This window comes from Antennarius striatus, chromosome 22, assembly GCF_040054535.1.
Source record: "Antennarius striatus isolate MH-2024 chromosome 22, ASM4005453v1, whole genome shotgun sequence".
Lineage (NCBI taxonomy): Eukaryota > Metazoa > Chordata > Actinopteri > Lophiiformes > Antennariidae > Antennarius > Antennarius striatus.
In genome coordinates, this window is record NC_090797.1 from 11,141,544 (window position 1) to 11,167,842 (window position 26,299).

The window sequence follows — 26,299 nt, forward strand, 5'->3', positions numbered from 1 at the left end:
TTCCTCAGAGGATCTTGTCGTCCTCTCTTCTCACTCTTTCTTGGTGAACTTCTCAGAGCTAACACAAGATGATGAGTAGATGTGATTGGATGTCATCTTTCCTGTATTTTAGCACAGGAAATATTTTGCAGTTTTAAATGTGACTGATGTTTCTTTTCTGAAGGGTCCCCTCTGCTTATCTACAAATATCACAGTAAACAGCATCTCTCTATAGGTCGGATGCTTTATTAAAGGAAGTATAGCATTTATAGTTTAAACCATATAATATGTTACATGAGGGACACCACAATGTGCTGGTGCCGCAACTGGGGTGTACCCTGCCTTTTGCCAGCTGGGGCGGGCTTCAGTAATACTGGTGACCTGCAAGAGGGAAAATAGTGGCTGAAGACAAGACGATGATGGTCGTCTGGTCTACAAGAAAATGGATGGATAGATGTTACATGCAGTACATTTGGTTGTACAAAGTGATGAGACATTTTTTGCCTTTTCTAAAATAAATGTTAAAAATATTTATTAACCTATCGGTGTTGGTTAAGCATCTTTTTCATAATATTAGCGGTTGAAAATGTTTTTCGAGATTCAGAGGCTGCTCTGCTGAGTAATACTCTCGTCTCCTGGAATTAGTCTAGATTGAAGCTCAGGTTGCATACACAGTTTCTATGGTAACAGAACCATATACGTTTGTTACAGACAACAATTTAATGCAAATAAATGCCAACAAGATTTGCTTTCGCTTCTCACGCTCCCTCCTACTTTCAGAACTTCTCTTTTAAGAACTTCTCCTTCAGAGTCGCTGCGCCTTTACGCACGACTGGTGTCAGCGCAGAGGAGCGCAAGGTGCCATGAAGACCGCCAACACTTGAGCGTTTCGCTGCCATCGCTGCAAGAAGATGATCCTGCTGCCTGGTCTCTTATTCGTTCTCTGGGGAGAACTGGGTCGTTGTCTGGAGAAGGATGAAGGCTTCGAGTTTCAGGGAGACCTCCGTCACATCGCCGTGACTAACAGGATGGTTTACATCTCCACGAAGGAGAGGCTGTACCAGCTGGATCACGACCTGTCTCTGATCCGGAGTGTGTCCCAGAGAGGAATCTTGACGTTTGCTGAGATAGTGGACGACGTGCAATTTCATCGGGTTTCTGACGCGGTTCAATGGAACGCAACTTTCAGCATCAACGTATTGCTGCCGATGGATGAAAGCGAAACGCTGATAAGTTGCGGTGCGACCGACAACGAGTGCGGTTACTGCGAGCTGCTGGACCTGAAGAACATTTCAAATGTCCTGTACAGAGAACACATCCTGGTGGGGCCCCCGTGGAGCAGCAGCGCGTCCGTGGCCTTCCTGGTGGATGTGAAGACGCACCATGCCTCGACTGAGAGGTACATCCTGGCTGCCATCCAGCAATTCGACCAACCCGCAAAAAAGACCAGCTGTTTAATCGGATCAGAAGTTGTGAAGCTTCATAATACGAATAACAAGCAGAATGGAGGTGTGTTTTCACCTGCGGGCCAACATTCCACGAATTCAATCGAAAGCAAAGGCAGCGTGGAGTTTGTGGATGGGTTTCAGGTCGATTTCGTTATTTATCTTTTCTCCAACCTGCCCTCCGGTGACAAGGGAAACCAAGTTCGTCTCCTTTGGTTAGAAGGGAAAAACAACAAAATGACGACCTTCGCCTCGCTGCGGGGAGCGACTCTCAGCATCTCCGGTGGCGGGGCGGGCAGTCGACTCGTCGCATCCTCCGTGATCCCTGGTGGCCCCCAGGTGCTGTGGAGCGGCGTGTTCAGTATGGATGGAGGTCCGACCAACACCGAGCTGGTTCTGTTTGACATCAGTCTAGACCTCAGCGTGGGCAGTCTGGTGGATCCAGACTTCTTCCTTGCAAAGGGTACTACCAAGCCGCAGACGGTGGGTCTTTCCATTTCATTTCATTTCACTTAATTCCTCTGTGACCAATCCAATCCACTTTATTTATATTGCACAATTTAAATAAACACAAGGTTTCCAAAGTGCTGCACATGAACATAATGGAATTAAATAAAATATCAAATAAAAAATCTAATAAAATGACTCACAAAATGTTAAAAGCTGAAATAAAATCAGATAAAAAGCAGTTAAAAATAATGTGCAATAATATACAAAACACCCTAAATGGTGTCAAACGCCAGGGGAAAAGAGGTGGATTTTAAGAAGAGATTTTAAATGTGACAGTGAAGAAAGCCTGCCTTGATGTGCAATGGGAGCCCATTCTATAATTTAGGAGCTGATACCAAAAAGGCGCGTTTCCCTCTGAGCTTCAGCCTGACTTTAGGCTGTATGAAGAGCAACTGGTCGGGTTTGTTTCTACATAACCTGGAACATTTCCACATCGGACAGAAGTGCATCCTTGTCTGCTGCTGGCAGCAGTTTGAGGAAGGAACCGGGTTCTGCTGACTGATACTTGATTTATTACACAATCCAAGGAAAGTAAGGACAGGAAATGGTCAGTTTATCTGAAGGCTGATCAAGCGGGTCATGTGGCAAACAGTAGCTCACACTGTCACTTAACCACATAGACAAACAAAGGAACAGCATTAACACAACTTCCTTCATGCGTCTGTGGACACCTAGCAAGGTGATGACTGTTCAGACATTACACTTCGGTTTTAACGCTTCACATCTCCATTTCTCGAGAATCTCATTAGAATGTGTTGCCTCTAAATATGAAGATCAACATTTTTGTCTTTTTCAGCCAAAGACACTGAAGCCAAAGATGGTCCTCCTGAGGCAGAAACACCTGACCGCTGTGCTGGCAGTCAGACAGAAGGCCTGGATGGTTTTCTTCATTGGGACAGGAGATGGGCAGCTCATTAAGGTGCTAAAGAGAGTCATGTAGGCCATCGAATAAACTAGAAGTAGTAATGAAACATCATATTACGGCACCCACTTTTGTTATTTCCTGCGGTACTTTTCCATCACATCTTTCTCTGTCTTCATTCAATCTCCTCAATGCAATAATTGACATTTCCCAGAGATTCCATACTTACATATCTGATTGTAAGTCTGGCATCTGGGCGTAATATACTGGGTCATGTTGAGATTAATTACACAAGTGCTCGGAAAAGCACTAAGTGTCTTTCTTCTAGCTCTGCAGAGGAAGAGAATCAAGAAAAAGAAAAAAAGACTTTTGTTTTTACTCATTGGAAAGTGGGTCGCCGAAAGACGATCGAGTCACCGTGTTGATATTTCCTGTCTCAGTTCAGCAGTAGCAGGCTGGAAAATGCAAACACCAAACGAAAGAAGGTGGAATGAAAGGAAGTTATATTTAAAATATTAGCAAATTAGAATGTTTGTGCAATCTTAAAAAATCCAATATGTCTCACTTAGTCATGGCACACCCCTCCACTCAGGATTGTGGAAATTGGTTCAGAGATTTTATTAAAAATTGGGGGAAATGTGGAAAGAAAAATGTCACAGTGATAAAGAAAGTGGATAAATACAAGTGCAACAGTTTAGGACTTGACCTTTTTTCAGATTTACATACACATTTGGTGGATTGTATAGTTTCGACTCTTCCTTCCACCAAGTTTCAAAGAAACGTGAGTGGTGCTTCATTGGAAATCTGCTTACAAATACCACAAGCAACAGTTTGACACAAGTGAAACAAGAAGCTCGGACAGGCTCAATCTGGAGCTAAACATAGTTGCAACACATCCTGTGTATGGGTGTGTGTTAGTGAGAAGCAACACAATGGAAGTGATGCGGACACAAAACATGAAGTCTTGCTTCATCTTCTTGTGTTGTTAAGAGCTCCGTGGTTTAAGACTGTGGACCAATGTTTTCCTGAATCTCCATAATGGTGGTGGTTATTAACTGGTGGGTTGACCTCAGAGTGATGTCAGACCAACAGACTTAGCGGGAAAATGTAGCTCTACCCCTGTTTTGTCTGTTTGTCTGTTTGTTTATTAGCAGGGAGATTCTTTAAAAAAAATGCAAATGGATTTCAATGAAATAGAAAAGTAATTTATTGAGGAGAAAATGCAGAGGAGGTGGTGAGTTTTTCGACTTTGAAGTGGAATTATATATCCATTACATTTTCTGCAGCCTCAACTGAACCATGGATTCTTCTAGTGCCCTTCTTGTTAGCTATACACACAAAGGCATTGGTTAGCATAATTTGATGCATTTTGTCTTGAAAGGCCTTTATAAAAAAACATAACGCAACTACATTCTTGTCAGCTTGCTGTGGACAAGAACTATGACACCACCTGCACCAGGGTGCTCTACAGAGCCGACGACGACCGCAGAGTGCTTCCCAAATTACGTCTGGATCGAGTGGATGATAAGCACGTCTACATCCCATTTCAAAACCAGGTACACTGCACATGCATCATGTGTAGCGCTCTGGTTAACACGAGTAGATCAGAGTTAGAATTTTAATTTTGCTTTCAAGGCATATATATAATGTATTCTATCAGGATGAGGCTCCTTTTTTGTTTCTGTTCCAGGTGAAGCGTGTACCTGTGTCAAAGTGCAGCACATACACAACTGTAGAGGAGTGTTGGTCCGCACAGGATCCACATTGTGTCTGGTGCAGCTCCATCAGAAGGTCAGGGAAGCAACATCTGCTGTTGATACCTGTGGCAACGGGATTCAAACATCATTTTCACCTCCCAGGTGCACATTTGAAGAGGAGTGTCAGGGTTCTGAGTGGTTATCCATCCCCGACGTGTCTCAACAGAAAATGGTCTCATACAAAGTAGTAAAGGACAGGACTGACCAAGTACGGATAAGAGCACACGTGACAGCTGTGACTATCATATCGCTTAAACACTTTTGTCTTCTTTTGGTAGATCACACTTACCATCCAGACACACGTGACAGCGAGTCAGGACTCACTCTCCAACTTCGCCTGTCAATTCAGTTCAAAGTTGTCTTCAGAGTTTTGTCGCAGGGACAGCCCTCCTCCACATTTCCCACAATGCAGCTGCATCCTTACAAATGGTCAAATTCCTGCTGGAGGTGAGTGAATAAAATCATTTGTAATAAAGGGCACTCACACCACCACCGTGTCTCATCTTATGCTTGTCATTATCTGACATTCACTCTTTTACTGTGTTTTCAATCGACAGGCCTCAATGTCACAGTTAGAATTAGACTTGGGACGACAAAATTGTTGGAAAAACTGATGCTAACCAACTGCAATGACATCCAGGGGCCACCAACCTATGTCCTGTGAGTCCAAACCTGAGATGACCATAAATACCTCATGTATAATAAATAGTTAACAACAAGATTAATATTAAAAAAAAAGATTTGGTTTCACGTCTTTGTTTTGGATTACAAGGTTAAGTACTAACAAATCCAAAAAAAAAGAAAAAAAAAGAAAAATATTTTACTTTTCACACAATAAGGAGACACTTTTTTTACATTCAGTATTAATATTTTAACTTCTCAGGTGTCACCGGTGTGTTGAGGCTGGCTGTGACTGGGGTATGGGTGGCTGTTCCTGGGCCAATCAAGAAGCAGAAAATGTATTTATACAAGTTTTTACATGTTTATTGGTCATAGGAAGTTCAGATTGTGTTCAGAGTCTCCAGGGGCTACATTTTAGGTTCAATTTGTTAACCTTTTTATTACACTGAAGACATAGCAAAGTGGCTCCACTCTGAACTCCTGAATGACTCTCAGAAGTAGAAGCAAATTTCCACTGCTTGAGTCTGCAGTCTTTTTCTTTTGTTCATTACCCAGAGGGTTGGGATGCAGATTGATCATTTAATAGAGAGATTTGAGTTTGGGGTTTAGTTTCCTCTTCACCACAACTGAATGATACAAAATATTCTTAAGAAACACCGTCTGCCTGCAAATATGTATGTATGTTTGTCTGTCTGTCTGTCTGATTCTGATAATTGTCTGTCATCCTCCTGCAGGACAGCGTTTGTCAAATGATGGTGTCTGGGATGAAATTTTCTGTGAGTCTGAGCTTCATTCCTTCAAGTCTTTCATCCACAACTTACATTGAGTGGAAGTTCTAACATCAGCAGTAAATAATTATATTGAAACTGTGTGTTCTTCTTTCAAGAGTCCAGAGATCATCTCCATCTCTCCCAGCATCGTGTCATTCTATGGCAGGAACCATGTGGTGCTTTCTGGTCGGAACCTTGATGGTGTGACCAGAGTCAGGCTCCATGCAGACACAACCTGCAACCCACAAGAGTGAGTCGGGTAGACGTGAATCAGATTAAGCTCGAACCGTAAATTACATTTCCACTATCCAGCTGAGTGTGCAGTCAATATTCACATTTCTCTCCACCTATATACTATATTTACAAGATCTCAACACAGATGTACGTATGAGTGCTGTTGTCACTGAGACTAATTGGGTCCTCCGGTCAGATCTCCTGTATGGAACAATACTGGTGTGAATCTGACGTTCCACATTCCCAGCGCCGACAATAAAGGTGTGGTGAAGGTTTGTGTTCTCCTCCCAGATGGTAGTTGCCATGGCAATGCAGAAATTACCTACCAGTCATCACCATCCTGCACCAACATTGTACCAAACAGCAGTTGGATCAGGTATGATCACATTTTTGTTCGACTGTTTTGTTGGTGTTAAATGTGTTGTGTTTAAAGGAAAGTCACTGGTTTGTCATGATCATTACAAATGTTTCATTCAAGACTGTCAGCACTAAAAGCTTTTTATATTTCTGCCCTCCTACACACTGTAGATACTTATTTTTAGGAAACAGTACTAGCAACTAGAGAACAGTTCTAGGTAGAGGTTATTCATAAGGAATTGGTCACTTCCCATAATTAGTGATTCTCACTACAGGACTACTTCCCTTTTTTAGTCGCTGAAACTGAAACTACAACCTCTTCATTTGTTTCTGCAGGCAGCAGGTTGTTTACTGACAAATTATTTAAGTTTTCTAGACATTTTCTAAATGTCTAGAAAACACTCTTCCTATTTTCTCTTTTGAAGGGTTTCTCTAGTAGTTAAACTTAAAGTTTTCAAGTCGGAGACCCATGGCTGTAGGAAAATCTGTATTAATTTTCCTCTTCCCTGATTGGCTGCTGCTACATGTGCTGTAGTGGGAAGAGGACGATCACAATGATAGGGTCTCATCTGGAGTTTGTGGAAGGGGTCCTACACAGCTCCGCCATGCAGGACGTCAGATCTACCCGAGACAACTGCTATAAGGTGGTACAATAATGTCATACATGCGTTATGTCAAGTCAGATCATGTCGTGTTGCATTGCAACGTCCTGTTACACCCTGTTACAAACCAAATCAATTTTCTGTGCTCGCTTATGTATGACTAACTACTGCCATAGCAGTATAACTAACACTAAAATGGTCTGAAATGGTTAAAAGAATTTGTTTTTCACACCATAATGTATTATATAACACTGATTGTGTGTGAATCCTCTGCAGAATCTCACCTATGACACCCCTGCATCGGACAATGTGGACATTTTTCAGAGTGGTGTGTTTGTCAGAGTAGCCAATGAAACTCTGACCTGCTCCACAACTATAACCTACTACCCAGACCCCGAGTTCACCAGCTTCACCAGCACAAGGATAGGAGATGATGTCCGCATCACCATACAGGTAATGCTTCTGTAACACACACACACACACACACACACACACACACACACACACACACACATACACACACATCACAAGGTATAGGTATGTAATGGCTCTCTCTACGTTTCTACTGACATTTTAGAAAAAGGCTGACAAACTGGAGATAATTCCTGTGGAGCTGATGGTGTGGGGCGTTCAGGAGGGGAAACAACACCCCTGCATCATGGAAGAAAAAGAAACAAGTGTTGAGACAGAGTTTTTTATCTGTGAGATTCGAATGACACCTAAAGCTAAATTTCAACAATTAAAGGTGAATTTCCCAGTCACACTACACCCAAAACAAAACAGTGCACCAACAAATATGTTCCCATCTCTTAAAATAACATGTTTTTTGTTGTTGGTTTTTTACAGATAAACTATGGAAATAAGACAGTGACATTAAACATTAAATCATTTCCTCTGTTTGCTCTGATACCAATAGTTCTTCTGCCAATACCCTGCATTGTTGTTTGTAAGTAAACGAGTTGTCATTAGGAGATTTGGGCTGATCAGCCTCATTAACACACAATCACAAAATCAAACCTGAGCATCAAGACAGTTTTATTTTGTCTGCTTGTTGTTGTTGTTGTTGTTGTTTTTTCCATTCAGTGGTGATTATTGTGTATCGACGTAAACAGAAGAAACTGACTGCTAAGATCAAAAAGGTCATGGATGATATGGAGCTCAACATCAGGAATGATATTAGGCAAGGTTCGTCCCAAATTCTCACATAGCAGCCGTGGCTTAACTGAAAAGTAAAATCTAGGTTAGACTTTTTTTGGTGGTCAACTTGAGTCCAGGTGGGAAATGATGGATTCCAGTTCTAACCTCTTTAAACGTTGAGTGACATTTGCAGTAAATAGGTACCTGATACTGAAGTAAACATACTCTGATTCATCCATTCGTTTTCCAAACCAGGACACGAGTAGTGTTTCTCCTGCCTTACTAGATGAGATTGAGAAGCAGCCTCACTGATTTGTCCTCCACAGGTTTTGTGGACCTTCAGACAGAGAAAGCTGACCTGATGGAAAATGTTGGCGCCATTCCCTTCCTGGACTACAAGCACTTTGCCTCCAGAATCTTTTTTCCTGAGGTATAGTGTTAGCTGGAAAGGTAGCGACCCAACAACCTGATGGTATAGATGGTGAAATATGAAGACTAAAATGCTGCCTGTTTGTTTCCAGAGTGAATCTCTGATGGCGTTGTGTATCAAAGACATTGATCAGGTAAAGTTTGACTCTGGTTCTTGTTGTAGTTGTTACGTCCTTCCGCTGTAACTCTGTCCTTTTGGTTCTGACCTAACATCAGGACGTGTTGCAGGTCCAACTTGATGAGTGCTGCCAGGGATTGTCCAAACTGATCCAAAACAAGGTCTTCCTCACATCTATGGTGCACGCTCTGGAGGAACAGAAGAGCTTCACAATAAAAGACAAGTCAGTTTGTAAAGTTAAGATGGCTTTTATTCAGTGTATTACAACAGATGGCAACATTACCCAACACATTTTGTCATCTTTTGTTTATTCTAATATTTAAGTTTTAATTTCAATGTTCTGTTCTTGCAAATCATACAGATTTAACATGCAAATTAGCTTTCTGGCTAACTGATGGCTAATAGCTACGTTTTCTAACACGTTTGAACTGCTTTTACTCCAGGTATTCAGTCATCACCAGTATTTGGCAATGTTCTGTCCTTGCAGGTGTGTGTTCGCGTCATTGCTGACTGTAACGCTTCATAATAACTTGTGGTACCTGACGGAGGTAATGGAGGCTCTGTTGAAGGACCTGATGCAGCAGAGCAGCAGCTCTCAACCTAAACTGCTGCTCCGACGTACCGAGTCCATCGTGGAGAAGCTCCTGACCAACTGGATGTCCATCTGCCTCTACGGCTTCCTCCGAGTCAGTTTCTTTCTCTTCAGCTATTATATAAAGTCTAAAGTACAATGAGATGGTCTTCATGGTGTTATAACTAGGCTGGATTGATCTCATAAATTATTACATGTTTTGCTAAGGAATTTGATACAGCCATTCAAATTAGCCCCAAGATTAACTTTACTTACTACAGTGACTTTGTGACAAAATATATTTTATATCAAATTCTTTCAAAACAAATATATAGTTCACCTCAGTTTGGTTTATATTAGAATGTTAATACACAGATCTATGATAGTAAACATGACAAACATCATACCATTACCGTTATTGTTTTATGCTGGATCACTTTTGTAATGAAAAATCCTAGACATTGTATTTTAAAATGACACAATATGTGAACTAGGGGAAACACTTTGGCTAAATGAAACCAAAAAAGAAGACCACAAACGTTACACCAAACAGATGATGTACATAAGTCCACATGCTTAAAAGAAATTTTACAAAGATTTTACAAATACAGATATATCAACGGAAAGTTTTACCTCATTTGTGATTCCAAGTCCAGGCAAATGGGACTGTACTTGGATAAAATTATGATTTGTGTTTTTGTTCAGGTCTTGCTTGTGTTTCAGGGGTAAATTTAAAAGCACCCAAATAAAAGAAAGTAGCTACCAGAGCTAACACGGAAAAATGTGCATAACCTGTACGTTTACCTAGTATTTTTTTAATGGATAATCCAATTAATTTGAGTTTCTCTTCCTGATTTTGTGCAGGAAAGCGTTGGCCAGCACTTGTTTCTGATGGTGAGTGCTCTCACGCAGCAGACGGCCAGAGGACCAGTGGACTGTGTGACGGAGAAAGCTCTGTACACGCTCAGTGAGGACTGGCTGCTGTGGCAGGCTCAAGACTACAGCTCCTTGGTACGCAAGTACGACATGCCTCAGGGGGCTAGTTGTGGTACGATCACTGAAGCCCAAACCGGGTTTGTACGTTAGTTTACAAGAGTGGGAAAAAAAGAAAACATCAGCTTTGACTTTTCTTTGTTAGTTTGAAAAATAAAACAAAAGAACACAAATTAATGAAGTTTAGTAGCTTGTTGAATTTTCATATTGTAATATTTATGACACATTGAGATACATATATGTATCATATATGTATCTCAATGTGGCTTTGATCTGTGGTTTAAGATATTATCTATCCTGAGGTATTTTTGCACATATCTCAGGAACCGGATAAGATAGAAAGATGAAAGAAAAGGCGTTTTAATTCAGGGAGGCAAGGGGATGAAAATTAGATCGCGTTTTCACTTTCATACCTTTTTGGTGCACATCTCTGAAACTTCATGATAAATAGAACGCACCAGTTACATGTTGGATCATGGGTCTTTTATTAAATGACCCTGACCTTTGAAAGTAGGTCAGGGTCAAATTTTGAATTCAGGGGTGTCGCAGGATGTTGCGGTCTCTGACTGCATTAGGTGCTTGCTGTTTGACGTTTCAGAATTCCTGTTTCAACATTGTAATGAAAGAAATGGATCACATATTTACAAATTAGTTATTTATTATTATTATTTATGTGCTTAATGTTTGAACTAGAAAAAACAGAGTTTAAAGTATTGAAACAATAATAGCTGTACTTAACACAGAATAACAGCAGGAACAACAAGACATAGTAGCTCTGCGTACAGACGAGTGCGAACTACTATCCTGTTACTCAGATATTTGGACATTGTTTTGAATTGTGTATTTAACCGAGTTAACACTTCTGTAAGTCCAAAGTTTTTTGGTTCTAAATTTAAATAAGTTGTTAATCAAGGTCTGCCTGTGGTCAGTCGGGTTTGTATTTTCCACCAGTGTCCCATTAGTATTGGACCCTTGACTTGCCTCATTGCTTTTACTTTGTTGACAATGACTGACGAAATCAACACACTCGGGTGATGTCTATGTAAAGGAGACGTCAAAATTGGCACTGCTCAAAAGAATATCACTTCCATCTTGCAATTCATGTCTGTAGCTCGTTTTATTTATTTAATTTATTTATCCTGTGTAAAATAAAAGTCACTTGACAAAAGTAGATCCTCGTTGCATGTAAAGGTTGTCGCCACATTGACATCATGGAGACAGTTGGTCAGTCAGCGCTAACCCACTTCCTCTATCAGATTTAATGCACGGCTAAACGTTTAAAAGCTGCATCGTCTTTATATTACTTTGTTTACACCTGATTTGTTTACTATTGAAATAATTCCTGATACACAATGACTAAACACGCAGCAGATGACTGAACACTTTTCTTTAAATGTATTTAAATCTGTTATAGTTACATGTCTGAAAAGTAAATAAATAAAATTAATTAATTAATTGAATAAATAAATACATACATATATGCATAAATAAATAAATAAATAGAATTAATTAAATGAATAAATAAATACATCAATAAATAAATAAATGCATAAATAAATAGATTTCACTCTTTAGATTTATTAAGCAGGGATAAAAAGTAATCTCTTTATGGGTTTTTGTTTATAATAAGATTCAACCACTTGGGTGGTGAAACTGAAGAATAAGCAGTCTCATCCTAGAGGAAGGAAATAACTGATCGGCTTGCTGTCAATTGATCAATAAGTTCTGTTCGGTAAATGACCATTTATACACATGGAGTGCTTGCTGAACCCCTTCAGCACATTGAAATTTTAGTCTACTGTGAATCATCCACCAGAGCTTGGACACAGTTGAATTCTGTTACAGAAAAAGGGAAGACCTGACATCTGCAGCTCCTCAGTCAGATAGCATTTTATTTAAGGAAGTAAAAATCCATACTTTTCAAAAGATCACACTAAGTCAAATTCCCACATTGATTAGATCAGCCATTCTGAACTTTACGGTCTTGTGACCTCTTAAAATGAGGAAGTGCCCAGCAGTGGCTCATTGTCAACATACAGTATGTATGTCTACAGCAAGACGTCCAGATAGTTACCTGGACCAGGTATTCATATTCAATAATTCATGAGGATGGATGTCAGGAACATCTGGAGTAATAGAATTATTTTATTACACTATGATTTGAATTACATAAAAATTTCAGACCAACAGTGTCCAGCATATTATTTAATTATGAGGCATGGTCAAATTCTTTGAATTCTGTAGGTTTGATAGTGAAAAGGGTTGGATTCTGAAAATAATGACACCAGTGTTGAAGAGTTGAGGTCATGTGTAGATTAAACGTACATAAATCTGGTCTGATCCACAGAAGAGGATGCATTCTAATGGATTCTAATCTTTCAACATCAGATCAGCTTTGATTTGTTCCCATTGAAGATTCTGTTTTTAGGCAATTAATTGATTATTAATTTATTTACACCAGTAAATTGTAATTGGACTACAAATACAGGCAGCAAGGGGATAATGCTGATCATTTGACACCTGCTGATTGATTAGTTTTAAGCATATGAGAATTAGACGTCACTAATTTACATATTTTCTTCCACAAAAAAACTGACATGTTGTGTGTTCTCGCCTCATCTGTACTTCCTTCTTTCTGCAACTGACCAAAAGGAAGCAGTCACAGACATCTGATCTGATCTAACAAACCACATCTTACTCCCCCCCCCCCCCCCATCAGAGAGTGTGCATTAGCTTCATGGAGACAGATGATGCATTAACTGGTACACAGCTACTGTGAAAAAACCTCTCATTAACCAGACCTCCCCTCCTTTACTAGCGACTGGATGAACGATGGAAGCACTAGGGATCACATTAGTGGTGAATAAGTACCACTGTGGTAGGTGTTTAGTCACCATCAACGATAATCATAGTGATGATAATGATGATGATACACATGATTTATTTAACACCTTCACAGTGAAGTCATAACATGCACTAAGTGCTTACAGAAGACAGAAAATAGGAATTCAATATGAATATATACTTTCAAACAAATACCCAGATGCAGAAATGTAATAACAGGAATAAAAATAAGTTAAAATAAAGATAAAAATTAAATTCATAATTATCATTGAACTTTAGAATAATATCCAAAAAATAAATAAACTTCTGGAGGTACCTCAGCAGCGCAGAAGAACAAGGAGCTGCTCTCTTGACATGTGATTCTAGCCGAGCTTTTTTTTTGGACAGATGAGCGGTAATCTGAGTTTACTGATCTCTGCAGTGGTAGCTGCTTAAACTCTGGCTGGGTATTTAACAGTTTTATCCACATTTCTGTTGTGCGCAGAAGCTGAAGGTGCTGTTTGCAGTAGGCAGCAATGGAGAGGTCAGCGAGCCTCTGGAGGTCAACGCTCTCAGCTGTGACAGCATCGAACAGGTCAAAGAGAAAATCCTGTCCGCCTTCAGAGCCAAGTTTGGTTTCGCTTACAGCACCACTCTCGTAAACTTGTGTATTGGTAAGTAAGAGGTCCATCTGTAGGCCAAGCTCCAACTTTTAAAAAAGGAAAATAATAAACAGTATTCCCTCGCTTATTCACTTATGCGCAGCTTTACTACATGGCAGATTTGGTGAGATCTAAGTTTCATCTCATCGAGGACAAGGGAGGGAGGGAGAGGTGAGGAGCAAGTGTCTCCCTTGAGCTGTAGTCACGTGAAACCGTACGCGCTGGATGACAGCATCCAACAGCATGGAGGAGGAGAAGAATTACTAGGGATTACCGTATTTTCATTATTGTACATTAAAGAAGGATTTTCCTACTTTTTAATTGACCCTAGAGAGCAGAATGAGATGAAGGACATTCAGTGGGCTGCATCCACACCACTAGATGCCATTAAATTTCATATGCTTGGCTTTTAAAACCACTTTACTTCATGTTATAACTGTTTTATAGTATGTTTGTTCTAAAAAGACTTTACAGAGTTTACTACTTTGCATTGCTTTAAACTCTTTTCCCCACCAGAGTATGAGAAGAATGGATCATTTGTCCCGCTAAAGGAAGTGGATGGGAGCTCTGAGGTCATCGGGGAGGTGACAATGCTCAACACGCTGAAGCACTACATGGTGAGAAATGGGGTGTTGGAAAAGGCAGTTCAAGTCAAGTGTACACCCTACCTATATAGTTGTACTGTTGTGTGTAGAGGATTACCTGTGTGTTGCGTAGGCCAGGTTAGTACTGGATAGAGAATGCTGATGAACTGAAATACACCCATTAAATTCTGCATTTTAAACCCCTTCTCCTCTCGCTATTAGCAGTTATGGTTTTTGTTTTGTATTTATTTGTTTGCTCCCCAGTAATGTTACACAAAAACGTATAAATGAAATGTCAAACATGGGCCACCACAGCCCCTGCCAAGACCTAAAGGGGAATTTCACTGATGGCTGTGTTTTCCTTTTAACCACACAAACCAGAGAAACACACACACACAATGAGGTGTGAAAAGTGTACAATTAAAAGCACGGCTGTCCAACTGCTTTAAAAAGTTTAATCAAATCCAAATTAGAAAAAAGCTCAGTGATCTGTGCAGAATTCAGACAAGTATATGTAAGAAATGCATATATTTGCGTATGAAATGCATTCCTGCCTCCGAACAGACACTTTGGTGGGGAAAAGATAACCTAGGTGGTTTAGGTGACACTGGTTGTACAGTTTGAGATCCTACTGACCTTTCTGTGTGGGGATGTTTTTTTATGAACTCCTGGAGGTTCCTGATGGAGCTACGATCAAAGTGCTCTCCACAAAAACTCATCCTCCTCTGAGCCCACAGGGTAGTCTGAAGGGTAAGAGAGCAAATCACTCAACACATACAGCAACAGGGTTGGATTTCATATCGGTGTTCACTATTTAACCAGAGTTAACTGCTAAGAAGTATATCTGCGCACTGATAATATATGAGCTGCCTGGAGGAGAGATCAACTTTATTTGGCACAACAGCTCAGGAAGCTACAGTAAATACATGTGCTATTAATATTTTCCTCCAGATGATGAGAACTTCTCCGGAAAATACTTCCACTTGGTAAGATGTAGTATGTTCTAACGTTTGAAGAAATTAATGACTGAATTAGTTGATAATCAGATGCAGAAACAATCAATTACTTTACTGCTGCGTGTCTGCAGATTGACCCTGATGTCGACACGGACCAAAGAAAAAACCCAGAGGTGAAGAAGTTCAAACTGAAGGAAGTGCACCTTACCAAACTGCTCTCCACCAAGGTTAGAGGAACCCAGTGCCTCTTCTTCAACATTCACCAACACCACCGTAGCTGACTTTACAGACTGTCTCATAGATTTTTTTTCTACAGCAGTAGTGCTAATGTTAATGTTGTAGTAAGGGTAATAAAGGCACGGCGTTGACTGTTGGCTGCATCAAACAATCAACTTCTGTGGTTACATGTTTAAGACAGAAGAAACTTGAAACATGGAAAACAAAAGGAAATGATTCAAATTGTATGACTGGTTTTCAACTAACGATATGTGAACTGAACTCTGCGGTGTCCTGGAGAACATTGGTAACCTTGTTGTCCTTGTTCTAGGTGGCGGTGCATTCGTTTGTGGAGAACTTGTTCAGATCGATCTGGGGGATGCCAAAGGGCAGAGCTCCACATGCTGTCAAATTTTTTTTTGACTTCCTGGATACCCAGGCAGACAGCATGAAGATCATGGACCCAGATGTGCTTCACATCTGGAAGACTAACAGGTATGGTTCAATCACCTAATGCTCCAAAGGATGAAAAGAATTAAAGTCTACCCGAGAAAAAAAATTCATTATCCATTCACCTCCATGCTGATGGAAAGTCAGAAGTTCCTCAGTCCACAGATTGTTTCTTAAGCCTGATGCCAAAACAGTTTTTCCAAATCACCTGAAGACGATTTATCATGTCATCCAAGTTTATTCACTGCAGTCTTGTATGTAAAAATCATCTGACTCGGCATAGGAGACGTGGTCCACATCAGAGGATGCAACCACAATACTAAACAAGAACCAATGCAGTCACAGACTGCAACATCCCGTGACACCCCTGAATTCAAAATTTTACCCTGACCTACTTGCAGAGGTCAAAGATCCAAGATAGTGCTCTTGACCTACTTTCATAGATCAAAGCAGTAGTATCAAAGTTGATAGAGGGCGCTCAGGGGGAAATTGTGTAGGTACTATGAGAAGCGTCACTGCTCTGGACATGAGCATGAGGGTGAGTAGACACTGAGTGAAAATCTGTTGATATTCAAGTCTTGAAAACTTTTTTCTTTCTTTCCTGGTCACACTCATTGGTTTGCAGTTTGCCCCTGCGGTTCTGGGTCAACATCATCAAGAACCCTCAGTTTGTTTTTGACATGGAGAAGACTCCCCATTTGGACGGCTGCCTGTCAGTCATTGCTCAGGCCTTCATGGACTCCTTTTCTCTTAGTGAATTACAACTGGGGAAGGTAAAGTCGAACACAAGAGTCTCCAAATGTTTGAAGAAGTGTGTGATGTCCCGTTTTCCTTCTAAACTATGAATCTCCCTGCAGGAGTCTTTATGATTCACATATTTTGAGTATTATTGTGTTCCAGCATGCTCCAACCAACAAGCTCCTCTACGCCAAAGACATTCCCAAGTTCAAACAGGAGGTCAAGGGTTACTATAAGCAGATCAGAGATCATCCACTAATCACAGTCCCGGAATTCAAAGAGTTCCTGCAGGAGTCGTCAGAGGTAATGTCCATCTCAGTGCATCAGACCAAGTGTTAAATAAGTGTTACAATGGCCGGTGGTGGTTAGGCTGAGCCTTTTCTTTATTTCAGAAACATGAAAACAAGTTCAATGAAGCTGCGGCCCTCAGAGAGCTCTACAGATTTGTCCAGAAATACTTCACAGAGGTCAGTCAGTTCATGCCATCTCCAAACTAAACACACAAATCCGTCGTGCAGTATTCACCATATCATCAAATATTTCATCCCTCGATAACTTGTGTTTGAGTCCATCTAACTTTCCAGATGAAATTAAAACATTTTAAGCTTAATGACATGGCTGTAAGATGACTTATAAAACCAAATACAACTGTTACCTCTCTCTCTTCAATCATCCATGTTGCCACCTGTCAGTGAAAATGCTGCACTGGAAAAACTACCACAGAGTAAATACAAGGGTAGTAGTGGGCGCTGAACAGGTATACTGTATCATTAAAAAATACCACAATGACTTTAAGGTGAAAACAACCAACAACTTGTGAAACTGACAGGCACATGTGCAACGGAAATAAGATTTTTTTTGAAACTGATTTCATTTTCCTTTGTGGTTTTCCTGTGTTCATGTGGCACCTTTTCAAACTCATTTCATGAGCAATATAGAGTTTGACTTTTTGTTATCTTTAAAAAGTTTTCAATTTAATGACATGACCAAAAGGCTTTCTTTGTGGAGAATTCCTCCCAGGGTGACATTTTTAGAAACAGGTTACAGTTTAGGTCTAACCCCATCTCACATTAGCTCTTCTGGGTTCTCTCGACTTTTCTACAGATCGTAGAGAAGCTGGACCAAAACGGAACCCCTTCAGAGCTGACGGAGCAACTACATCACGTTAAAAAATTGTTTGATGGACTAAAAAGCTGCTCATGGAATTGAACTGCTGTGCTTTGGCTTGTATGAATGAACTGTGCTTATTATAAATGTCAAATATAGGAGGGTCAGAGGTCAGGTTTGGTGTCCTGTTTACAGCCCATCCAGCTGCAGCTGCTGCGTTCTTTCCAAGTCTTTCATCCTCTGACCGAGCAGAGACAACTGCTTGTGATGCTGCTGTTCCTGCAGAATGGAGGGAAAACATCCACATGATCTGACGCCCTTATGAACTACATTAATAGTTCCGTTTCCAAATACATTCTCCTTTACTCACACACATCCTGTTAAATCAGCCTGCTAGCGGTCCTAGTATATTGCTTCCTATGAGTTCTATCTCCACTTGCCTCTTAAAGACACACACTGAAGGGGCATTATTGGCCACAAATTTCCCCATTGTGGGACAATAAAGGGTTATCTTATCTGATATATATATATATATGTATATATATATATACATATATATATATATATATATTTATATATATATATATATATATATATATATATATATATATATATATATATATATATATATATATCGCAAGAGAGCTCAAATTGAGAGCTCAAATTCTGTGTCAGTAAAACTCAATGGTCAATTGTTTTATTCATGGATGCCCTGTGATGACCGTTTCCTATCATGTCTTGTTAATACTGTAGTTATGGTTCTCTCCACTAAGCTTGTTGAAACTGAACATTGGAGAATGTTGTAACAGACATGTCGGTTGTATCTGGGGTGTCATCTGAAGCCCAGACCCCAACACTGCAGGTACCGCTGCAGTCTGTGTTCATGGGGGAGCTGTTGGTTTTCTGTAGAATAAAGTAACTGCTGAACCTGCTCTATTGAAAAGTGTGTGAGACCATTTGTGATTTGGTATTGTAGGAATCAAATTTTGAGCTTTTGCCACTATTATTGTTGGAAAATGTTCTGCATGTGTTTCTTATTTTGGAAAAATATCTTCATCTCTGCTACCTCCAGCTGTCTCCTGTCTTTTCCTCAGTGACACTGTCTCTAGACCAAACAACATCACTGGTCTCACCACAAGACGGGAGACAGAGCTGGAGGATGAAGATGCTGAGGTTCTCTCTGGGAGTGACCAGGAAGGATAGGATCAGGAATGAGTACATCAGAGGGACAGCACATGTTAGAGGTCTTGGAGATGAAGTCAGAGAGGCCAGACTGAGATGGTTTGGACATGTCCAGAGGAGAGATAGTGAATATATTGGTAGAAGGATGCTGAGTTTTGACCTGCCAGGCAGGAGGCCTAGAGGACATGAAGGTAGTTGGTGCGAGAGAAGAGGATGCAGAAGACAGGGTTAGATGGAGGCAACTGATTCGCTGTGGCGACCCCTGAAGGGAAAAGCCGAAAGGAGATTGAAACTACTGCAGTGGTTTGAGTTACTGTAATTCACAAATTTGAACATCAACGCTATGTTCCTAAAATGTTTGTGCAGGGATGTTTCACATGTTTTCATCTTTAGGTGAATTAATTATAACAAGTACAGTAAATGTTTCTGTATTACTACACCTGTATTTGATGTGGGACAGCCATCTGGCACCTCACTCATTCATTTACATTTATTGCTGTTGTTTGAAATTGTGAAACCACAATGTCTACTTTTATTTTGTTTTATTAAAAATTTCTAGTTACAAACGCTTCTTTTTTTTTTTTGGACATATTAACCAGATTGAATGGAGTAAGCGAGTAAAATAAATTCACGATTTTGTTATCTTAATGCAATCAAGTTAAGGTATTAGTTATTGCACAGCAATTAACATTTACTTATCCACATAAGCCAACATATCCACTTCTATCGTACGTTGTTGTTTGAACAACATACAATAGACATACAACATACAATTTGCCGCCCAACAAGGAAGGCTCAGAGTTTGTGTGAGTTGGTGGGGCTTTTGGCGCCTCTATGACCTCTGTGACATCGTCCTGTGAGGTATTCTCAGCTCAGCCTGGTGACCTACGGACTCCCAAACTTTAATTCCTGCAACATGAAAGGAAATCAAATTTGTAAACTTCTTTTTCACACAATATGAAGATGAAGAACAAACTGGACTCACTGGTGCGCTTATTGTGGAGGAGCCACAAGAACACGAAAATCATTGATGGTGAGCCACATGTGACACTGTGCTGAAGGCAGGGTTAGCAAGCAGGATCCGTAGATCGTCCATGTGCTGTTGCCGTAGTTCATTCAACTTTGTGTAGAGCTCACTATTCAGCTTTAAGAAATCTGGCTGCCTGAAGAGAGAGAGCAAAAGCTCTAACTGGCTGTCAATTTCCCCCAACTTTTTTTGGAGGTTACTCTTTTTACTAGGACAATAACGTGGATTTTTGTGTATCTAAAATTTGTCAAGATTTCTGAAATCTTTCTACCGAAATGCTACAAACTACAATTACTGTGTCACAATTGAATCATATTTACATTTTGGCCAATTCAACTTTTACTTGCAGCTCCTCATTCTTAGCCTCCAGCTGCTCAATTTGATTCTGGAGGTTCCTTTCTGTGCTCTCAGTCAGGGATTTCCTCTATGAAGAAAGCCATTGATAAGTAAACATTAGTAAAGACACACCACGACAGTTACTGCCTCTACTGCCATTTCATGCACACATGCAGAATTCATTGAGGGGCAACAGTACCGTCTTCTGGGCCTCCTCTGCCCTCTTCAGCTTGTCCTTTAGAATAAAGTACTTCTGCTGCAGCTTATTGTATCGATCATTCAGCCTGAAGACAGAAAAATGAATAGAAAAGATTGTGGTTTAAATGACAGCACAGTGTAGTGCTGCAGCTGGTTTAAGTGAAGACAAACGTACTGCTCTTCCTCAGCTCTGACCCTCCTCAGCTCCTCGTGGACTTGGCTCAGAGTCTCTCTGCAGTCACTTTTAGACTCTGTGCATCTCTCCAACTGGATACGAAGCTCCAGGTTTTGCTGTTGGTCAAATAAAAGTCTTACGGCTAGAATACCAACTCTACTGGGATTTACTGTATTTTAACTCTTGGGTAGTTGAAGTGAAAACTCTATGCACACATTCTGTGTTGAATGAAGTCAAATGGACTTGTTGGAAAAGCCTGTTGATGTTTTGCCTCTCATTTAAGATGTGTCTTCAGAGCTGAAGACACATCTTAGGTGGGAACTGAAGAAACATCTTCAACCTTTTCATCCATGGTTTGGATGACTGAGAATCTTCATCAACATTGATTTCCTTTCAGTGTGTGTTTGTTTCTTAGAACAAGGACAGATGTTATGTTGTCGAAAAAGCTGTTGGTAGCAAGATTAGATGAGAGGAGTTTGGAAGTGAGAGCACAGACGATGGACTGCTGTGTTTTAACTCTCCCTGAGTCACCGATCGATGTTCTATATCTCTCAACACAAGAGCGACCAAATGCCAGGATGAAAAGGAATGGCTATGTTGGTACTGTCCACAACTTGTGAAAGTGGAAACCCAAAAACAGCCGTTGTAACATGCCTGAAATTGAACTGAGCAGAAGTGGACTCGTTGTTGGAGGTTTACCTGCTGCAGATCAGAGAGCTCTGCTTGCTGTTTCGCAGTCTCCTCAAACTCCTGTAGTTTGCTTCTGTAAGGCACAAAATAGTTTGATCAATGAAGGCATCAGAGCAGACGTTCAATAATCTGCCGTCACCTCTCATTTTAGTGACTCTATCTTGCCTTATCCTTGCCTAAATGGTGATTATACCTATATACAATGTATGACATGTCTAAAAAATACATATTTTGCTAGCTGTTACTGTTATTGTTCCAGTGGAACCTATTTTGTGTATGTTTCTGTCTTTTTATCTTTATTATTAATTTTTTGTAAATGGAGCAGCACCCTAATTTTATTGTACTTTATACATAGTATTTGATACAATATGACAATAAAGACTATTCTATTCTATTCTTTCATTCATTCCTTTACCTTCTAAACCCGCTTCTATTCTATTCTATTCTATTCTATTCTATTCTACAGTATATCCTGCATTGAAAGACAGCTGTATTGTAACTACACAAAGTAAAAAAAACAAAAATACAATAATGGTTCAACATTGCAGAAAACTGAACACTCTACTTATTTATGTAACAAACTGGAGTCTCCATTCATCTAAATTTATTTCAGCCACTAAGATGAGATCTGTAGATGTGGAGTGACTTCTGATTTTAGAGACAGCCAACCCTTTGAGGTACTGAGCGATGTCATCGCACCATAGCGAAGATATAACGTAGATAAGATAGTAGACAACAATGGTAGATATTAAATTATGATAGCTGTTACATGTAACTTTCTGGAGCCTGTTTTGCTCCTCTGACTGATTCAGCTGTGTCCATGTATAAACCCTCAACATCCAGTCAATGTCTAACCTCAGACTCTGGAGCTCCCTTTGAGCCGATTCCTTTCCAAGGAGTGCCCTGTGAAGACGTCCCTCCCACTCCATCTTCTCGCTGATGTCTTCAGCATCCTTCAATGCCTTTGTCCTCTCCAAAGAGGCAAGACGGTCGACTAACTTTGACCTTACAAAACAAAGTGAAAATACTGTACAGTATCCTAGAAACAGAGAAGACAAGAAGATTTCTTTTTGGCAGTTGTTTTTAACAACGACCGCCATCGGTGGTGTTCACCTACAGCGCCGGTGGAAATAGAACCACTGTTGGTTGAAGTAGGAGATGTGAGATGTGAGAATGTGTGTTCATAGGAAGAGAGATAAGAAGAACACCAAGAGCATAGGACTGAGAGTAGGGACATTGAATTTTGGAACTGTGGCAGGAAAAGGTAGAGAGTTGGTTGAAATGATGCAGAGCAGGAAAGCAGACCAGGTTGAAAGGTAGCAAGGTGACAAGTTTAAGAGCAGGGTTCAAGTTGTTCTATCATGGTGTAGATGGGAAGAGAAATGGAGTAGGAGTTATCTTGAAGGAGGAGTTTGTTAGAAATGTCCTGGAGGTAAAAAGCGTGTCGGATAGAGTGATGAGTCTGAAGCTAGAAATAGAAGGTGTGATGTTCAATGTTGTTAGTGGGTATGCTCCACAGGTAGGATGTGAGCTGGAGGAGGAGGAGAAATTCTGGTTGGACTTTGATGAAGTGATGCAGAGCATAGCTAGAGGTGAGAGAGTTGTCATTGGTGCAGACGTCAATGGACATGTTGGTGCAGGAAACAGAGGTGATGAGGAGGTGATGGGAAGATTTGGTATCCAGGAGAGAAACACAGAAGGACGGATGGTGGTTGACTTTGCAAAAAAGATGGTAATGGCTATAGTGAATACTTTCTTCCAGAAGAGGCAGGAACATAGGGTGACCTATAAAAGTGGAGGTAGGAGCACACAGGTAAACTACATCTTGTGAAGACGGTGTAATCTGAAGGAGATCAGTGACTGCATAGTGGTAGGTGAAAGTGTAGCCAAACAGTATTGGATGGTGGTGTGTAGACAGAGCAGAAGACAAAAGGGTGGAAGCTAAAAAAGGGTGTTGCATGACTTTTAGGAAGGAGTTAAGACAGGCTCTGGGTAGTCGGGATGTGCTCCCAGATGACTGGACAACTACAGCTAATGTGATCAGGGAGACAGGTAGGAGAGTACTTGGTTTGTCATCTGGAAGGAAAGTAGATAAGGAGACTTGGTGGTGGAAAGAGGAGGTACAGGAAAGTATACAGAGAAAGAGGTTGGCTAAGAAGAAGTGTGACACTGAGAGGACTGAGGACAGTAGACAGGAGGTAGTTGGTGTGAGAGAAGAGGATGCAAAAGACAGGGTTAGATGGAGGCAACTGATTCGCTGTGACGATCCCTGAAGGGAAAAGCCGAAAGGAGAAGAAGAAGAAAAGACAAGAAGATGAACTCAATATGATCGATGCCAGAATAGCAAATCATGGCTCACTTTTCTTCATGCAAGGCTGCAAATCTACATAACTCCTCCTCACGGGTTGACTGAACCTTTTTCACCATCTCCTGCTCCTTCTCAAACAGAGCTGCTTTGTATTGCTTCACTGCTACCTGCATCTTCTTTATTTCCTCTAGCAAATCTGTAACACACCAAAGGGGAAATGGGTGGGAGGTAAAAAGTATTGGCGTTACAAACATTCAGTATTCTTCTGGGTTACATATGTCTGTGCTTGAACATGTCTGGATCAGGCCATAGTTGGGTTTGTTACATAAAATAAAGTCTTCTTCTTCTACGTCCTCTTTCGGCTTTTCCCTTCAGGGAAAAGCTGAATCAGCCCAACTGATTTGGGCTTTTCCCAAATCAGTTGCCTCCATCTAACCCTGTCTTCTGCATCCTCTTCTCTCACACCACGTACCTTCATGTCCTCTTTCACTACATCCATAAACCCCCTCTTTGGCCTCCTGCCTGGCAGTTCAAAACTCAGCATCCTTCTACCAATATATTCACTATCTCTCCTCTGGACATGTCCAAACCATCTCAGTCTGGCCTCTCTGACTTTACCTCCAAAACCTCTAACATGTGCTGTCCCTCTGATGTACTCATTCCTGATCTTATCCATCCTGGTCACTCCCAGAGAGAACCTCAGCACCTTCATCTCTGCTACCTCCAGCTCTGTCTCCTCTCTTTTCCTCAGTGACACTGTCTCTAGACCAAACAATATCGCTGGTCTCACCACAGTTTTGTACACCTTTCCTTTCATTTTAGCTGAAACTCTTCTATCACACATCACACCTGACACTTTCCTCCACCCGTTCCATCCTGCCTGTACACGCTTCTTCACCTCTTTTCCACACTCTCCATTGCTCTGGAATAAAGTCTGAATATTTATAGTCTTAGCAAGAAACCACAGGGACACAAGTCCAGGAGTGAACATAAAGATAAAGGAGATTGAAAACTGAAATATCAGGACAAACAGAAAACCACAAGTGTGTCTCTGTGCGACAGCAGAATATGATGTGTGTCTTCCATACCATCTCTTTGCTTCTTCAGGGCTTTTTTCTCCCGCTCCAGCTCCCCTTTAGAAGACTTCAACTCCATCTTCATCTTGGCTATCTCCAAATTGTGGGTTTGCTTGAGCTTTTCAATCTGAAAACATAAAAAAAAAATAAACACATCACTGTGCCTTGTGAAGTAATGAGGTCATCTAAACACAGTTATTGCGGTGCTTGAGAGAAGTGTACCTGATTGTTGAGAGCGCTCACCTCCTTCTCGGTCTTGTACATGTGTTTACTTGAACTTAACTTCTCCAAGCTCTCACGATGCTCACACTCTGTCCTCATCCTCTCCAGCTGCTGTCGCAACCACTGATTCTCCGTCTGACCGTCAAACATAACAGTTTAGATCATTAAATCATGAACTCGTTAAACAAATCTAAACCCAACGTTTCACCTTCACAGACTTCAGAGCATCCTGAGCCTCCATGTTACTCATACGTATTGATAACTCGACTTTCTCCTTCTGTAGTGCCTCCTTATCCTTGGCAACACGTAGTGAATCCAGGTGATGACAGCAAGCCACCAGCTCCTTCCTCTCATTCACAAGACGAGAGATCTAACAGAAGTAAAAGGGATTTTTAACTCAGCAGCTACTTGTGTTGTTGCGTTGGTCCACAAAAAATCAATTCGACACATTTACTTTGACTTTAAATGCAGAAACATCTAAATAGATAGATAGATAAGTGATCATAACAACAAACCAACCTCAGTTTCATGGAGGACGTTCATTTCCTTTAGTATGTGAGCATGTTCATCTCTCTGGCATTCCATCTGAGACACCAGACTGGCACATTTTTGCAGCACTTCGTCGTACCCACCCTTGTATTGCTTTACCTCCTTAAAGGAATCACAGAAGCGCACAACTTGGTAGATAGAAAACATTTAAACTGTTTGTCCATGTATGCTATTAGCAGTACATTTGTATGACTAAGTAAGTGAAGAAACAGAAAAGAAATACTGACCTTTTCCATTCTGCTGATCCGCTCCATGCATTTAGCCTCCATCTCCTGCTCCGCCTGACCTCTGACCAGCTCCAGCTGCTGAGGGGTCATCGTCACCTAGCACGCACGCACGCACACACACACACACACAGAGCGTTTGTCTCCAGAAAGCATGTGGACGTTTGGTCACACAGGAATCAAAAGTGTCCGTTTCAAACTCAATTCACCTGCCGTTCAAGCTCTGCCAGCTTTGAATCTTTTGTTAGGATTTCCATCTGAGCATCTTCCAGCCTGACCTGCATCTGTTGGAGAACCTGGTCGTAACTCTGGCTGAACTTTGGTTCTACCATACACTCAGAATTTGAATCCTCTGAGCTGCCAAAAAGACACCATGTGAGATATCAACAGA

At 40.8% G+C, this 26,299-nt stretch overlaps 2 protein-coding genes across 3 annotated transcripts; one reads left to right on the top strand and one right to left on the bottom strand.

Moving 5' to 3' along the window:
- Nucleotides 1-234: 234 nt before the first annotated feature.
- On the top strand, nucleotides 235-18,435 carry plxnc1 (plexin C1). 2 transcript variants are annotated; one of them, XM_068307444.1, is made up of 31 exons: nucleotides 235-1,907; nucleotides 2,731-2,853; nucleotides 4,218-4,352; nucleotides 4,487-4,587; nucleotides 4,656-4,761; nucleotides 4,832-5,000; nucleotides 5,111-5,213; nucleotides 5,437-5,512; nucleotides 5,909-5,950; nucleotides 6,061-6,194; nucleotides 6,375-6,554; nucleotides 7,071-7,179; nucleotides 7,414-7,590; nucleotides 7,715-7,882; nucleotides 7,984-8,083; nucleotides 8,221-8,322; nucleotides 8,601-8,704; nucleotides 8,796-8,837; nucleotides 8,932-9,044; nucleotides 9,309-9,507; nucleotides 10,257-10,403; nucleotides 13,714-13,882; nucleotides 14,387-14,487; nucleotides 15,129-15,204; nucleotides 15,406-15,440; nucleotides 15,542-15,637; nucleotides 15,958-16,121; nucleotides 16,702-16,849; nucleotides 16,977-17,117; nucleotides 17,207-17,281; nucleotides 17,919-18,435. In XM_068307444.1, exons 1-31 carry the CDS (start codon nucleotides 891-893, stop codon nucleotides 18,021-18,023), a joined length of 4,557 nt encoding a protein of 1,518 aa, XP_068163545.1. In that variant the 5' UTR covers nucleotides 235-890; the 3' UTR covers nucleotides 18,024-18,435. The 2 variants fall into 2 exon arrangements, with proteins under 2 accessions (XP_068163545.1, XP_068163544.1); XM_068307443.1 differs by having other exon boundaries at nucleotides 236-1,907; nucleotides 8,920-9,044.
- LOC137589653 (centrosomal protein of 83 kDa-like) lies at nucleotides 18,111-26,001 on the bottom strand. The gene is made up of 12 exons (XM_068307516.1): nucleotides 25,912-26,001; nucleotides 25,655-25,786; nucleotides 25,344-25,505; nucleotides 25,136-25,270; nucleotides 24,926-25,040; nucleotides 23,889-24,033; nucleotides 22,385-22,534; nucleotides 21,539-21,602; nucleotides 20,840-20,955; nucleotides 20,666-20,750; nucleotides 20,474-20,554; nucleotides 18,111-18,200 (listed from the first exon to the last, which is right to left on the bottom strand). The coding sequence occupies exons 1-12, from the start codon at nucleotides 25,999-26,001 to the stop codon at nucleotides 18,111-18,113; spliced, it is 1,365 nt and encodes a 454-aa protein (XP_068163617.1).
- Between the last annotated feature and the right edge of the window lie 298 nt (nucleotides 26,002-26,299).

Coding starts and splice junctions, on each gene's coding strand:
- plxnc1 (XM_068307443.1), top strand. CDS start 891: ATGATCCTGCTGCCTGGTCTCTTATTCGTTCTCTGGGGAGAACTGGGT. Junction 5,513..5,908: donor CCAATCAAGAAGCAGAAAAT/GTATTTATACAA, acceptor ATCCTCCTGCAG/GACAGCGTTTGTCAAATGAT. Junction 6,195..6,374: donor ACAACCTGCAACCCACAAGA/GTGAGTCGGGTA, acceptor TCCTCCGGTCAG/ATCTCCTGTATGGAACAATA.
- LOC137589653 (XM_068307516.1), bottom strand. CDS start 26,001: ATGACCCCTCAGCAGCTGGAGCTGGTCAGAGGTCAGGCGGAGCAGGAG. Junction 22,535..23,888: donor GCAGCCTTGCATGAAGAAAA/GTGAGCCATGAT, acceptor TTGTTTTGTAAG/GTCAAAGTTAGTCGACCGTC. Junction 20,751..20,839: donor GTCAGAGCTGAGGAAGAGCA/GTACGTTTGTCT, acceptor TTCTGTCTTCAG/GCTGAATGATCGATACAATA.